Consider the following 12483-nt stretch of genomic DNA (forward strand, 5'->3'; position numbering starts at 1 on the left):
GGGCAAGGGCCTCTATCTCCCGTGTCTCTCCAATTACCCCTGTCCTTTGCCAGCTGCGGCTGCCGTATCCCCGCAAGCTTCTTAATCTCATCCACCCACCTGACTTTCTGCCGCCCCTGCAACGCGTGCGTTCTCTTGGAATTCGCTCCGTTGCCCCGCGCAACGCTAAAAGTGCAGGGGTCTGTTTGCGAGGGCACCGCGCGCGCCGGGAGCCACCAGAGCCGAGAGTCCACTTCCAAGGCGCCTGCCTGTTGTAGTGAAACGCGTTGTTCATGTATAGCTGCCGAAATGTTTGCCCACGGCGGGCGGAGCACTCGGAGAAGGGTGCACTGGCGTCGCGATGACGTGAGTTTTGAAAGGCAGCGAGTGATCGCTGGAAAGACGAGACGGGAGTGTGGTGAAGCTTGAGAACTTCGACGAGGCTGCTGCTGTGGGCTGTTTTTCTTTTAAGGCGAAAGCATTTAATGGCTCATACTCGTGGCCACGACCCTGTCCGTCCGTCCGTTACGTTCTTCAGCAGCTCGTTAAGAAGAATCTTTGTGCACGATGAGGCTCGAGCCACCATCCTTTCGTTCCGCAGCGGAGCGTGCTAACGACTACGCTACTTCCTGCCAACGCATATGTAGTTCTCCTTGTCTAGGACTCTGGAGAGTGTTTGCGGAAAGGCGCCGAATCAGACGGATGCCTCCCAAACGCCCTCCAGTGTCTCCAGCATTTAAGATTCACAAAAGAATTGTGTACTTAATTAAAATCTTAACCACACATCAGTGACACAAGCAGGAACACCGCGTTAGAGGCTTTCACCTCACCACACTTTAGGTCAACAAAGTGCCTCCCTGAATTTTTCTTAGGCAGAGATTGCCTTGTCTGAAGAATTTTCAGTTATAAGAGAAAAAAAGAGTACGTCCCATTTTTTTTTTTTTTTGTACCGAGCTGACCTAGAGGACGAGCAGCATCATTCGAGAAGCACTTACCATTCTAATTCCTTGCGTACGGGGCGACGTCCCCGTGAAGTGTGGATAAGCGAGCGTCATTTTTCCCGAGTGTTATGACGGCAAATCGGTGGCGCCCGTATATACCTCCTTCGCAGCGCACATTCCGCGTCGTTCCTTCGTGTTTACGGTAAGTCGTAAATCCCAAGGGCGCCGCTCGAGTGCGAGTGGTTCGGTGCAGCGCTGCGTAGCGAATGCCTTTTCTCGGAAGATGGGACGCCAACGGTCGGCAAAAATAGAGAGAGATCGCTGCTCCGTCTCTGCGGCTACCGTGTTCGCGCGCTCATCGTGGGCGGCGGATTGGCCCCCCCATAACAAGCTCATTTCACTGCCGCCGTCGCCTACGAGAGGAGGGGTCGGCGGGCCGCAGTGCTGGCGCCGCAGTTCGCGTCCCCCCCACGGGAACCGACATCGGGTCTGGCAGCGGCGTCGGCTGGGGACGGCTGCTGTCGGACACATCTCGTCCGTCGCCGCCGCCGCTTCTGGTCGTGGCAGCTGGCCTGCTTCTCCTCCCGGCTGCTCCCTTCGAGGGGCAGCCGTTACCCGACCCCGAGATGCACTTCCGGAGCGTCCCCCCTTGCAGTGCCGCTTTTTCCTCTGTTCCCGGCCGATCTGCCGTTTCTCTTTATCCTCGAGATGAGAGTGCTGTGAGGGGCCCCCATAAAGGGGCCCTCCGGCGTGCTCGCTGATGCTGGCGGCCGCTTTGTTTTCGGCCGCCCTCCTTCGCGGGCTGCGCGGATTACGCACGGGACAGGCTTCCCTGCCCGCCGGCACTCGGGGCTGCGTTCCTGCGCATTGCGTAGCGGCGCTGTAAACAGGTGATTCATCGCAGGTGGAGTGCATCAAGCGGCCCTCTGCTGCCTCGTTACCCAATTTGGACCGAGTGCGTGCCGCTCGCTGATTCGGCGGGATCCCTCCTTCGCGGCGTCCTTTTTAATTCCGCCTTTCTCTCTGCTTTCCTTTTACTTTGCTGCGTCCTGTCGTGCCCCTTATTCCTTGTTACGGCTCGCAATTCCGACGATGTGAAGACGCGTCCTCTCATCGGCGGATTAATGATTGCTCGCGCTCGGCCGCTGACGAACTTGATCCTATTGTGACGCGTCCCGTAATGAATTTCCGAGAGGCTGCCGTCCAACGCGAGAGCGGCAGTTGTGAGCTGGAAATTGCGAATGTATTCCGCGCGCTTTTTTTTTATTGTGCGGGGAAATTTCGCCGTTTCACTTCGAACAACATTCGCTGTACTGTGCCTCACGTTTTGTTGGCAATTGAGCGGAAGCTGTAACTTCCGACCAGGCAATCAGGAGCCGAATGTTCGCAAAAAGACATCGGAGATAAGGGGCACGAGCCAGGTATACAATGCGTGAGATCCTTTGAGCGTTTCGGACTGTGGGAGAGGGTGTGAAGAGCGCTGTACTTATCCACTAAGACGAACAGGAGACGCAACAGAGACGAAACAGGTAACGCCGTGCGCGAACTTCAGTAGTGTGTTAGTAGTAGGGTTTCCATTTAACGTGCAACTATCAAAACGAATGCACGAAAGAGACTGTCATCTCAGCGCGTAAGTACGGCACGCAACCAAGTAGCTGCCTTTGTAGATTTGGTAGAGTACAGGTGGCAGCGGCAGTATGCCAGCATTATTAATCGAGGGGTTTCCGCTGCCGACCGAGTCAAACGTGGAACAAGTTTTTTTAAAAAATATGGAGGGAACTTAAGACTTCTTACGTGCTTCATACGGAAAACTTCTAATCGTGGGCTCAGTTGCCAGCTTCATTGAAAATTCCTTTCTTTCTAATGACGCAACCCGCCGAGGTGGCTCAGTGGTTAGGGCGCTGGGCTACTGATCCGGAGTTCCCGGGTTCGAACCCGACCGCGGCGGCTGCGTTTTTATGGAGGAAAAACGCTAAGGCGCCCGCGTGCTGTGCGATGTCAGTGCACGTTAAAGATCCCCAGGTGGTCGAAATTATTCCGGAGCCCTCCACTACGGCACCTAATTCTTCCTTTCTTCTTTCACTCCCTCCGTTATCCTCTCCCTTATGGCGCGGTTCATGTGTCCGCCGATATATGAGACAGATACTGCGCCATTTCCTTTCACCCAAAACCAATTATTATTATTATTATTAATGACACGCCTACTCACTAGCATACAGCCGTAAATAAAGGCATACATTAGGTTCACATCTATTCACCGAGAAGTGTTGCGTGCTCGCCGCGCAATTTGGAGGCTCTGGGTTCAATTCCCCGCACTTTCGGAAGGAACTTTATTTTTTATTCTTTTCTGTATACGTCACTGTCTTATGATCTACTGCTGACGTCATGCGAGAGAATAGTAACGTCGCAGGAACTTCGTGCCATAGACGCCGATGGACGGCAGATGGCTGCTTTTGTGTTAATGGGACTTATAATGTTTTCCCATTAAAAAACGATACGCCTCAGGCGATTTTTTTTGTCGGCTGGGGTTTGAAATCACTCCTTGGTGTGCCGGCGGTCCCTCCTGTACGAACAGCCTTTATCGTTCTTCGTTATCTAGCGTATGATATTGTAGGGTATAGTTGTACAGCTTCAAGCTGCCTGCTTAATTCCATTACCCTGGGGAGTTTAATAAAGTTTGCTCTAAATCTCCTGGTAACTAGCTACATACCTTTTCTTTATGGGTATTCGTAAATCCACTGCCGCCATGGTGCAATTTTCCTGAAATCTGTGATTTCACTCTTACACAGTTCCGCAAAAAACAAACTCCTCAACAACATATAATACAAGAATTTCTTGCATTCGAGGAAAAATACATTAATGACACAGCTTTTCATACATTTAACAAGGTGATGGTTCAGGCTAGTGTGTATGCGTTATGATCCATAGCGCAGCAACAAAACAGGGGACAAACACAAGCGCTAAACATCTAGCGCTTGTGTTTGTCCCCTATTTTGTTGCTGCGCTATGGATCATAACTTTTCATACAGATGGCTCAAAAAGAAATGTTTACGTTGGAAGTGCAGTGGTACAAGGGAATTGCAGACAAACAGTAAGGCTTCCACAGTGCATCAATCTTCACTGCCGAATGTTATGCCGTCTATGTAGCAGTTGAACCAATAGTAAACGAGAACCTCTCAAACAGTATTATTTACACAGACTCCTTATGTTTACTTACTGCTCTCCACGCAAGAAATGCAACTACTCCTCTACTTGTTGATATCATACACAACATAGTGAGAGCTACAGCTCAAGGACAAAACAAAACTCTGCTGGGTACCGAGTCATCTCGGAATCGAAGACAATGAAAGAGCAGACTTCTGTGTTGCTCAAGCTCGTGACAAGCAAATCAATACAGTAAATATGCCGTTTAAAGATTGTATTAACGTAGTTCATCGTAACATAAGAAAGAAATGACAGTCCGCATGGAACGACGAAGTAAATAACAAACTACTACACAATGTAAAGCCAGTTATATAATTGAATGGAAGTCCTGCACACACCAGGAACGTTTAAGGAAGGGATTATCTGCCGTCTTCGTATAGGACCCACATACAATTTCCTACTGACAAAACAAGATCAACCTGTTTTGCGAAAAATGCGGAGATGAAGTTACGATTAACCACATTTAATTTATTATCTTGTGCGAAACTGGGAAAACTAAGGACTTTACTCAATTTTATAACGAATACATTCCTTTTCATCCTGCACTATGTTTAGGAGATGATGCAATTGCTGATAAATCATGTGTTTTTAGCTTTCTTAAAGAAAAGGGATTTCTCAAGAGACTCTAAATTTTTTTACCCACTGATCTGTTTGAATTCTGATACACCTCATCCACTTGCTCACGCCTGAGAAGAAGGCTGAGGTTTTTTTTTTTAATTGGTTGGGAGCCTCGATATCCTTGTCCAGCCAAAGATAGCTACTGAGGCTACCCAGCCCTCTTTAAAGCTTTTAGTAGTAGTCATTTCTAAAATTTGTGTATGTGCTCACTAGGTGATATTAACGTTTGAGGGCTTCTGCACCAGGGATTATTTTTTACATTTCTATAGTATTCAACAAAATACTTTTGTATTACCTTGTGAGAGAGAGAGAGAGAAACCCTTTAATAGAAAGACAAGAGAATTTAGCCGACGTGTAAAAATCGCTGCCGCCGCCGCGGTGGCTCAGTGGTTATGGCGCTCGGCTGCTGCCCCGAAAGACGCGGGTTTTATCCCGACCGCAGCAGTCGAATTTCGATGGAAGCGAAATTGTTGAGGCCCGTGTACTGTGCGATGTCAGTGCACGTTAAAGAACCCCAGGTGGTCGAAATTTCCGGAGCTCTTCACTGCGGCGTCTCTCATAGCCTGATTCGCTTTGGGACGTTGAACCCCACAAACCATAAACAATAAAAATCGCTGCCATGCTACTCTGCGTATGGATGGCAATGTGGGAGATAAAGACGAATGGAGACCGGTGCGGGAAAGGTTAAATTAAGGAGAGAATAAAAAGAGGGAGAACATAAAATGCGGCCACTAAATGCCTACTAAGGTGCATCGGCGAGAAATGATGCAACATATGATATGATGACATTACCTTGTGCATGGAGCATGATGGCCTCAGTTGCCTATGGGCCATAAAACGCAACACAACACATCACAACACATCACAACACAACACAAAACGCGTATTCGTAAAACAATTTTCGCTATGAGGATAGGGATAGCTCTGAGTTTTGATTGTACAGCTTGATTGGAGGGAAAGTCCTAAAAAAAGTGGAGAAATCGAAGACTGAATTTTAAAGGTTCTACTGAATTAAGCTATATATACCCGTGAACACTTTAGAACATCCATCTTTCTGGCGTACGTCAGAGTTTGAATCGCCAGCGGCAAGAAAATACGTTCTCTGGGAAGCCTATAGCGCGTGGCATTTTTATTTTGGCGGCCTTTGGTGCTTCGCGGCAATAATTGTTTTGGGTCGCCGTGAAACTGACGTTAGCGCCGTGACTTCCGAGGGAAGCCGGCGGCGACCTTACGAGACTTGCTATTTAAGGCGTGAGAAATATGCGGACGCCGGAACGTCAAAAGCGTCTGCGTACAGCACAGCCGCTTGAAGCACCGTCTATCATCGCTCATAATCTTGCGGTTTGGGGTAATGGAAAGCATGCACGACAGACAAGAGAGCTATTAAGATTGGCAGGAAAGAAATAAACCATATAACGACTTGCATTTCCTTCCTGTAGATTTCAGGAACAATGTCAGCTGTGCAAGATGACTCTAGATTTCAGGAACAATGTCAGCTGTGCAATATGAACAGCCCATAGGTGGCTCTGGGGCTCTGCCTTTCTGCTGCAAGGTCGTAGGTTCGATCCCCGACAGCAGTGTTCTCTCATCACTGTTGGCGAAACGGCAGAAGGCTCGTGAACTGAGATTTTGGGTGCTCCTTAAAGATCGCCGCCACGTCCTCATGGCGTAACTCAGGTGTAACTGTGGCGTTTTCTTTTGAGGGTTGCAGGAAAGCATCGAGCGAGGTACGTGGGTAAAAAATAAATATTGCTGAGCCAGCGCCAAACATGCCGGCCGTGTTCTTTTTTCTCTCTTCGGTTACAGTGCAAATGGATGTAGTGCGTGCCATATTTTGTTAGTACGTCCCCAGAGTGTTGCGCGAGGCTGCCGCCGAGAAACAGTAATGCTTTCGCATTCCCACACGTAAGCAATCTGAAATGTCTCTGTCGAATTCTTTTTGTATACCGCTAGAAAAAAAGTACTTTAACGGAGCGAAGAAGTCTGTTGCAGTTGGCCTTTAAGTTTGCCTTCAACATAGGAGACCAGCCGGGTGCACCGAAGGTTTCAGTGGAATATATTATTCTTTAGTAAGTATGACCTTCAGTACGCGGTGTCGTTGTTATACGAGGCGCTGTGCGTGGTCTTTGCTGTCGCACACGTGGAGAAGGACAAACAATGTTCTGCGAAGTACAGCTACAGATTTTTCTAACCTCGCGTCCGGCACCAAAACGCCATAGTCGGTGAACCGCAGCGGGAAGCGCACGCCACGTGCGCCTTGGTGTTTCTGTGCCGCCGTTCCTTCCGGGCGTTTGCCTTGTTGCGTCCCGCGGCTTCGGCGAGTGCGCGCTTCGACACCAGCTCCTTCTCGTGCTGAAGCCGAGGGGAAGTGGGGGCTGGACGTTTCGGGCGCTGGTCCCCAGATGGCGCTATGCACCCCAGGGGAGAGAGGGAAGAAGCGTCGGATAATCGCCAGGGGTTTGGCGGATTGGCTTGGGTCCAAAACGGGGGCGCGGCCACGGGCACATCGATAGCGTCACCACTGACGTCAGCAGCCGGTCTGTGCCGGTCGGATTCGGGCCCCGTCTGGAATGACCTGTCACCGCGGAAGAAAGACACCCGTGCGATGCCGCTGAAAATTCGAAGATCCCGATACTACCACCCACGGGTCCTTGCGCCTTTGATCTTTCCCGGGATCTCTTTTTTTTTTAACGTTTACTTTTGTAATACTGCCAGAAAAGCAATACACTTAATTGGATGTATGTTTGAAGTTTTCCTGCTTGGCAGGTCGTACTGGCTCTGCGGAATCCTCGAGCCTCCTTACGCGGAGAAGCGAGCTTTTGTTACAAGAACGAAAAAGTGTAGGGGCATTCATGTTAGGGTAACCCGCACAGCACGTAATCGCTGCGCTGTCATCTAGGGCTCCTTACATTTAGAGGAGTAAACTTGTGAGAAGTTTTTGTCGCCATGAACAATAACGGTACGCTGTGAACAACAGTAAGATGCGGTCAGAGGCGCCATGCTTGATGCCAGCGCTCGGTCTTGAAGCCCGAGGTGTAGGCGGGCTATATATAGCCAGTGCTATAGCGTAGTGCTTGAAGACTCACTTAGCTGCGTGCTCCGAGATTTGTGATTGGAGCTGATAGCTTCGTGGCCAGCGTTCACTGCTACGAATACTTGATTGTGTTGAAATCCGTTTAAGAACTGGCAGTGTGCGGCATTTCTTTTCTGAGGTTGGTGGACGTTCGCTGATTATAGTTGGATCTTGCTTCGAACTGCCGTGAGTAAGACTCAGCCTGCACTCATTCGCTGCGAACTTCGTGATGCAGCGGTGTCAATGCGTGACTGCGCGTTCGCGCCGCAAAAGCATATTCGGAGAAAACATAGTGTGAGAAGCAGTTAAAGGGGCCACTCCAAGAGTGGTGGTGAAAAACTTTATAAAGTAGAGCAAGCCTTAATTGTTACATCCTATTGATAGGATTGCTCTTGGATGCGTGTCGTGGCCGGAAGGTGATGCTTCTCAGCGACTTCCAAAGCCCAGTCCACTAGCTGCCGTTGGGCAGCCGGGTCAGAACTGGACACCGGAGCCTCCCATCGCTCGAGGTCTGTGAGTTGCCAATCGGCTGGTCGAAGGAGCTCAGAGCAAGAATAACGGATGTGTGCAAAATCCGCTTTCGGAGCGCCGCAGAGGGTGCATACTGGCGTGAACAGTCCCGGGTGAACCAGGGCTAAGTGGGCAGGCGAGAGGAAGGTGCGGGATTGTAGCTGTCGCCACGTCACCATGCTGCAATTTAGTGAGAGACTTGTGCGGAGGGGGATATGTTAGCCGTTGCTCACAGTAGTGTAGAGTGATCGCGTGATACGCGACCATTCGATCTCGAGCGTCTCCCCAGGCGTCGGCGGCTCCTGCTCGGCTGACGAAACCTCGACGGCCACCCAGGTAACGAGGCGGCCACTCCATGAGCGCTAGTCCGCCAGTGCATACACGGCGTTGCGGTTGGCAGAACTCATGCAACGTTGAGTTGAGTGAATAGGGAAAACCAGCTTCCATTTGTTTCTACAGTACGAGAGCATGCAGCAAGGTTGCCGCGTTTTTCCCGTATCTTCGTGTCGACGCTTTTTCACCGTGCGGATTATGCGGGAGCCTTTGTCCGAAGTGATTTAACCGGACTTTAACCGCACAGTATACTGGACTGCGTTGCTTCTCGTAATTTAAATAGATCGCGGCACTAGCTTCAGCCTCACTTCACCGGTGTGTCGGGGCAGAAGTGCGTAATAGTTCCGCCTCGTCGCGTTTTTGTCACGTTTCTTGCTCATTCCTAAGCTCCTCTTTTGGCGACCGTGAGGTTCGCGTCGATGAGGCGGGGTTGCATAGACGCATAGCTCTCATATTGGCTCTTACCGTTTATACGTCGGTGAACAACGCTACCCATTTTGAGCGTTTTTTTTTTCAGTGTCCAAACGTCTTATTAATTACTGATCAATTTTTACCTGCCAAGAGAACACGGTCGGCTGTGGGGCGTGGTGTCGTAGCGGGCTCCGAATTAATTTCGACCAGGACTGTACACGACGGTTTTGATGAATCTCATCGAAATGCAGTTGCAGTGAAATGCAGGTCTTGCGGCCGGATTGCAACTCGCGACCTTGGGTTCTGCGGCTAAACACCACGTAACAAGCGTCACGTAACAGTATAGTCGTACCGAGCCACCGCAACGGGTAGATTGTCTTGTAAAAACTGCGGCTGTTCAGTGTGACGGACAGCGGACAGCGCTCGTCGGTTGTTGTGCGCACCTATCAGTCACGCGGTGTCGAAACTAAACGCGTGTGCGTTTCTCCGTAACCTGCGCAGCTAGACGAGCAGCTCTTCGCAGCTGCCTCCAGCTGAAATGTGCCGCGCATGGCTGAGTGCTGCCGTTTGTCTCCATTTTTATTTTTTGCCTGGCGTGTTTCGTCTGACGAGACAAGTGGAGTCTCGTCGCGCGCGCTTTTGCGGCGACCCATCGACTTCCAACACGGGGACACTTTTCTCTTTCGACTCCGCGGCGCGCGGTTAGAAAAGGCAGGGCGGCGGCGGCGCTAGCACCCCCCGCCCGTTCGCTAAGACGACGGCGACGACTCGGTGCCAGAACTTGGCAGCGGTGCCCGCCAGGAGCCGGAGTGACAGCTACGCGGTCGCTTTGGGCCCCGCACCGCTTTTCTAGCCGGGGTCTCCCCGTCCCATTCTTCGGGGGACCCGTTCTCTTTTCGTATGCCGCCATCGCCGCCGCTGCGGGAGCTATAGCCGTCGCGTTTTGCTTGTTTCGCGTCGCTCTCGCGGCGACGTCGGCTATATACGCTCTCTCGTTTCGGGTTTTTTTTTTTTTGCTTGCGATCTGACGCCGCCCGCCCGACGCCACGACACTGGGGAGGACCGCGGTCTCGTGACTAATGGGCCCTCTAATTCGGGTCTTGTCGTCCCTGCACCCCCCCCCCCCCCCTCCCCCGTTCCCTCTTCCGCACATCTTCCCCGTCTGCTCGTGTGTCCCGTGTGTGGGTTTCTTTTTCGCTCTTTCTCTCTCTTTCACGCTGCCCGTTTACTTTTTCACTCGCTACTTTGTCTTTTAAAAGCCGCCCCGAGGAGGAGCTGCGCCGAGCGCGAGAGTTTGCGTTACGCCCGGGCGTCGTTGTGTGACGCCGTGGAGCAGGAGTGTCGCGCCTGACGGCGGCCCCTCGCTGCTTCGCCCGGCGCAGCAGCGCACGCGCCTCCTTTAGCGCCTTGGGCCGGAGTAAGACGCAGGTCTTCGACGCCCCCCTCTCTCGAGCCGACGTCGCAGCTCCTGTCGCGTGCCCAAACACAAGCGTTAGGGCTGCTACCCGTCGTTCCGAGCGTGCGCGTCGCCTCTTTGTGTCGTGTCCGCAACTGCTCCAGCGGGCACCCGCGCGCTCCGAAGCCTGACGGGGGAGCGTGCCCCTGCGCGTCCCGCGTCGACGGAGTCGCTCTCCCGCCTCCTGTCTTCCAACTGAGCCCGGAGTAACTGTGCTGCGACCGACTACTGCGCCCTGCGCCACCCGGAAAGGCGCCTCTGTCCTGCGGCCGAGTTTTATCCGTGCAGTGACGCCGGGCGAAAGCAGCCGGTGCGCTGTCGCGCATCGCCCCGGTGTCGTGCGGGGAAGCTCGCCTATTCTTGGATACTGTGACTGACCTTGAACCGGAATCGCCAGCGTGGTCGCATGCCCCGGATACCCCGCGCGAGGCTTCTGCGCAGCCCGCTGTCTGGCCTTCTAATCTCGTGAGGTTGCTCCACCGGCGTTAGCACGCAACCATGTCGTGCTCTCCGCGCTTCAACCCGTGCAGCGACAGGACTGGCGCGGTGCAGGTTCTGTTCTTTTCCGCCTCGCTGGCCGAAAGTTGATTCCCGTGGAGCGTGTAGGACTCATCCCCTGGCCATTCCTGGACTCAAGTGTTGGAACACTTACTCGACCAGTATTACGGCAGCGCGTTGCGGTGCGACCTTGGAGTACTGCGCACGGCACGCTCCTGGCATCTGCATCTCGGCTGATATCGTCGTCTCTCAGGGGGAGGGCTCTCGCGGTCAGCGCTCGGAGAACCGCGAAGCCAGTGGAAAAAACAGCGAGGACGTCACCAAGCGCGCCGCGAGCCGCTTTCTGTGCCGTCGTCACTGTGCTGTGCCGTTGAGTGCTGCCGGTTGGCCGAGCCTCGCAGCGGGAGCTGACGTTTGCCCTTTGTCGGAAATACCTAGTGTCCTTCGTGCGAGTGGATACGGGCGCCATCCGTCGGTGCCATGGCATCCTTGAGAAACCGCCGGGATCATGGATACCGTATTCCGCTTTACCGGAGACGGGTAGGCATGACGTCGTGTTTTTATTCATTTCTTATTTTGATACCTTGTTTACTGCCAGTTCTTAAGGCTTTGTGGCACGACAAGGACGGTTCCCTGTTAGTTCCAACTATGACCGAGGTTCACCACGCAGTTCCTAATTTTGGGATATTTGTTTAAGATGATTGTTTTGTTTATTTGTGTTTTAGAGTTACCATATTCTCTACACATTTTGTGCGTGACCTACCTGTGCTGTTGACTGTGTTTAATAGCCCGCGAACGTCTAGGTTTTTAAGAGCGAGCGAGAAACCTTTTAATGAAAAGCAAAGGTTTTAGCCGGCGTGTAAAAGCCGCTGACATGCTACTGTGTGAGGGGAAGGGAATAAGGGAGAGAAAGAGGAAGGAAAGAATTGCAGAAAGAGATAATGTAAAAAGGAAAAAAAGAAAACAGAATAATAAAAAATGCCTATTCACATTTGGCTGAGGTGCGTCAACGAGTAACGTTAAAATTTTAAATGGCGACGTGCAACGTCCTGCAGAGGGGCTGACAAAGTTCACTGCATGAAGAGTGCATAATGGTCAGATACAAGGAGGTAATAGAGTTTGTCGAATATACCAGTGTCGTATAAATAGGCAAATACAAAGTTCATTGCACGTAACTGCTGGGTAAGGCAGGCTAAGGGACCTAATACACAGTCCACTGTTGGATGCACTTGGGTGAGAGACTCCATGCTATGCTCATAGTACGCACGCTCCTCAGCATGTGCACGCTTCATGTGTCGGTATTTTAAACGAAACTGAGATGGGAAGTTCTGGTTGAGATTATATAGTTTACCCTATCGGAATATAACTTCGATTCATTCCGATTGTGCTGCAATGGTTGCTTTGCGCGATTCCTCGCATAACTTGCACCACGGTCAGTGTTAGTTTCAACCGAATAAATT

General features: G+C 51.6%; 1 protein-coding gene across 3 annotated transcripts in view; it reads left to right on the forward strand.

Annotated features, from left to right (window-relative positions):
• Positions 1 to 12483, forward strand: part of Ca-beta (Calcium channel protein beta subunit) — a 118246-nt gene that overhangs the window by 29229 nt on the left and 76534 nt on the right. Inside the window, exon 1 of one of the 3 annotated variants that reach the window (XM_077659661.1) lies at positions 10317 to 11563. The exons of the other annotated variants lie outside the window; for them this stretch is intronic. Coding sequence (XP_077515787.1) covers positions 11504 to 11563 — 60 coding nt within the window. The 5' untranslated portion in view covers positions 10317 to 11503. Of the gene's footprint in view, positions 1 to 10316; positions 11564 to 12483 lie in introns of those variants that run through there. 3 annotated transcript variants of the gene reach the window in all.

The sequence above is a fragment of the Amblyomma americanum genome, chromosome 3 (assembly GCF_052857255.1).
Source record: "Amblyomma americanum isolate KBUSLIRL-KWMA chromosome 3, ASM5285725v1, whole genome shotgun sequence".
Classification (NCBI taxonomy): domain Eukaryota; kingdom Metazoa; phylum Arthropoda; class Arachnida; order Ixodida; family Ixodidae; genus Amblyomma; species Amblyomma americanum.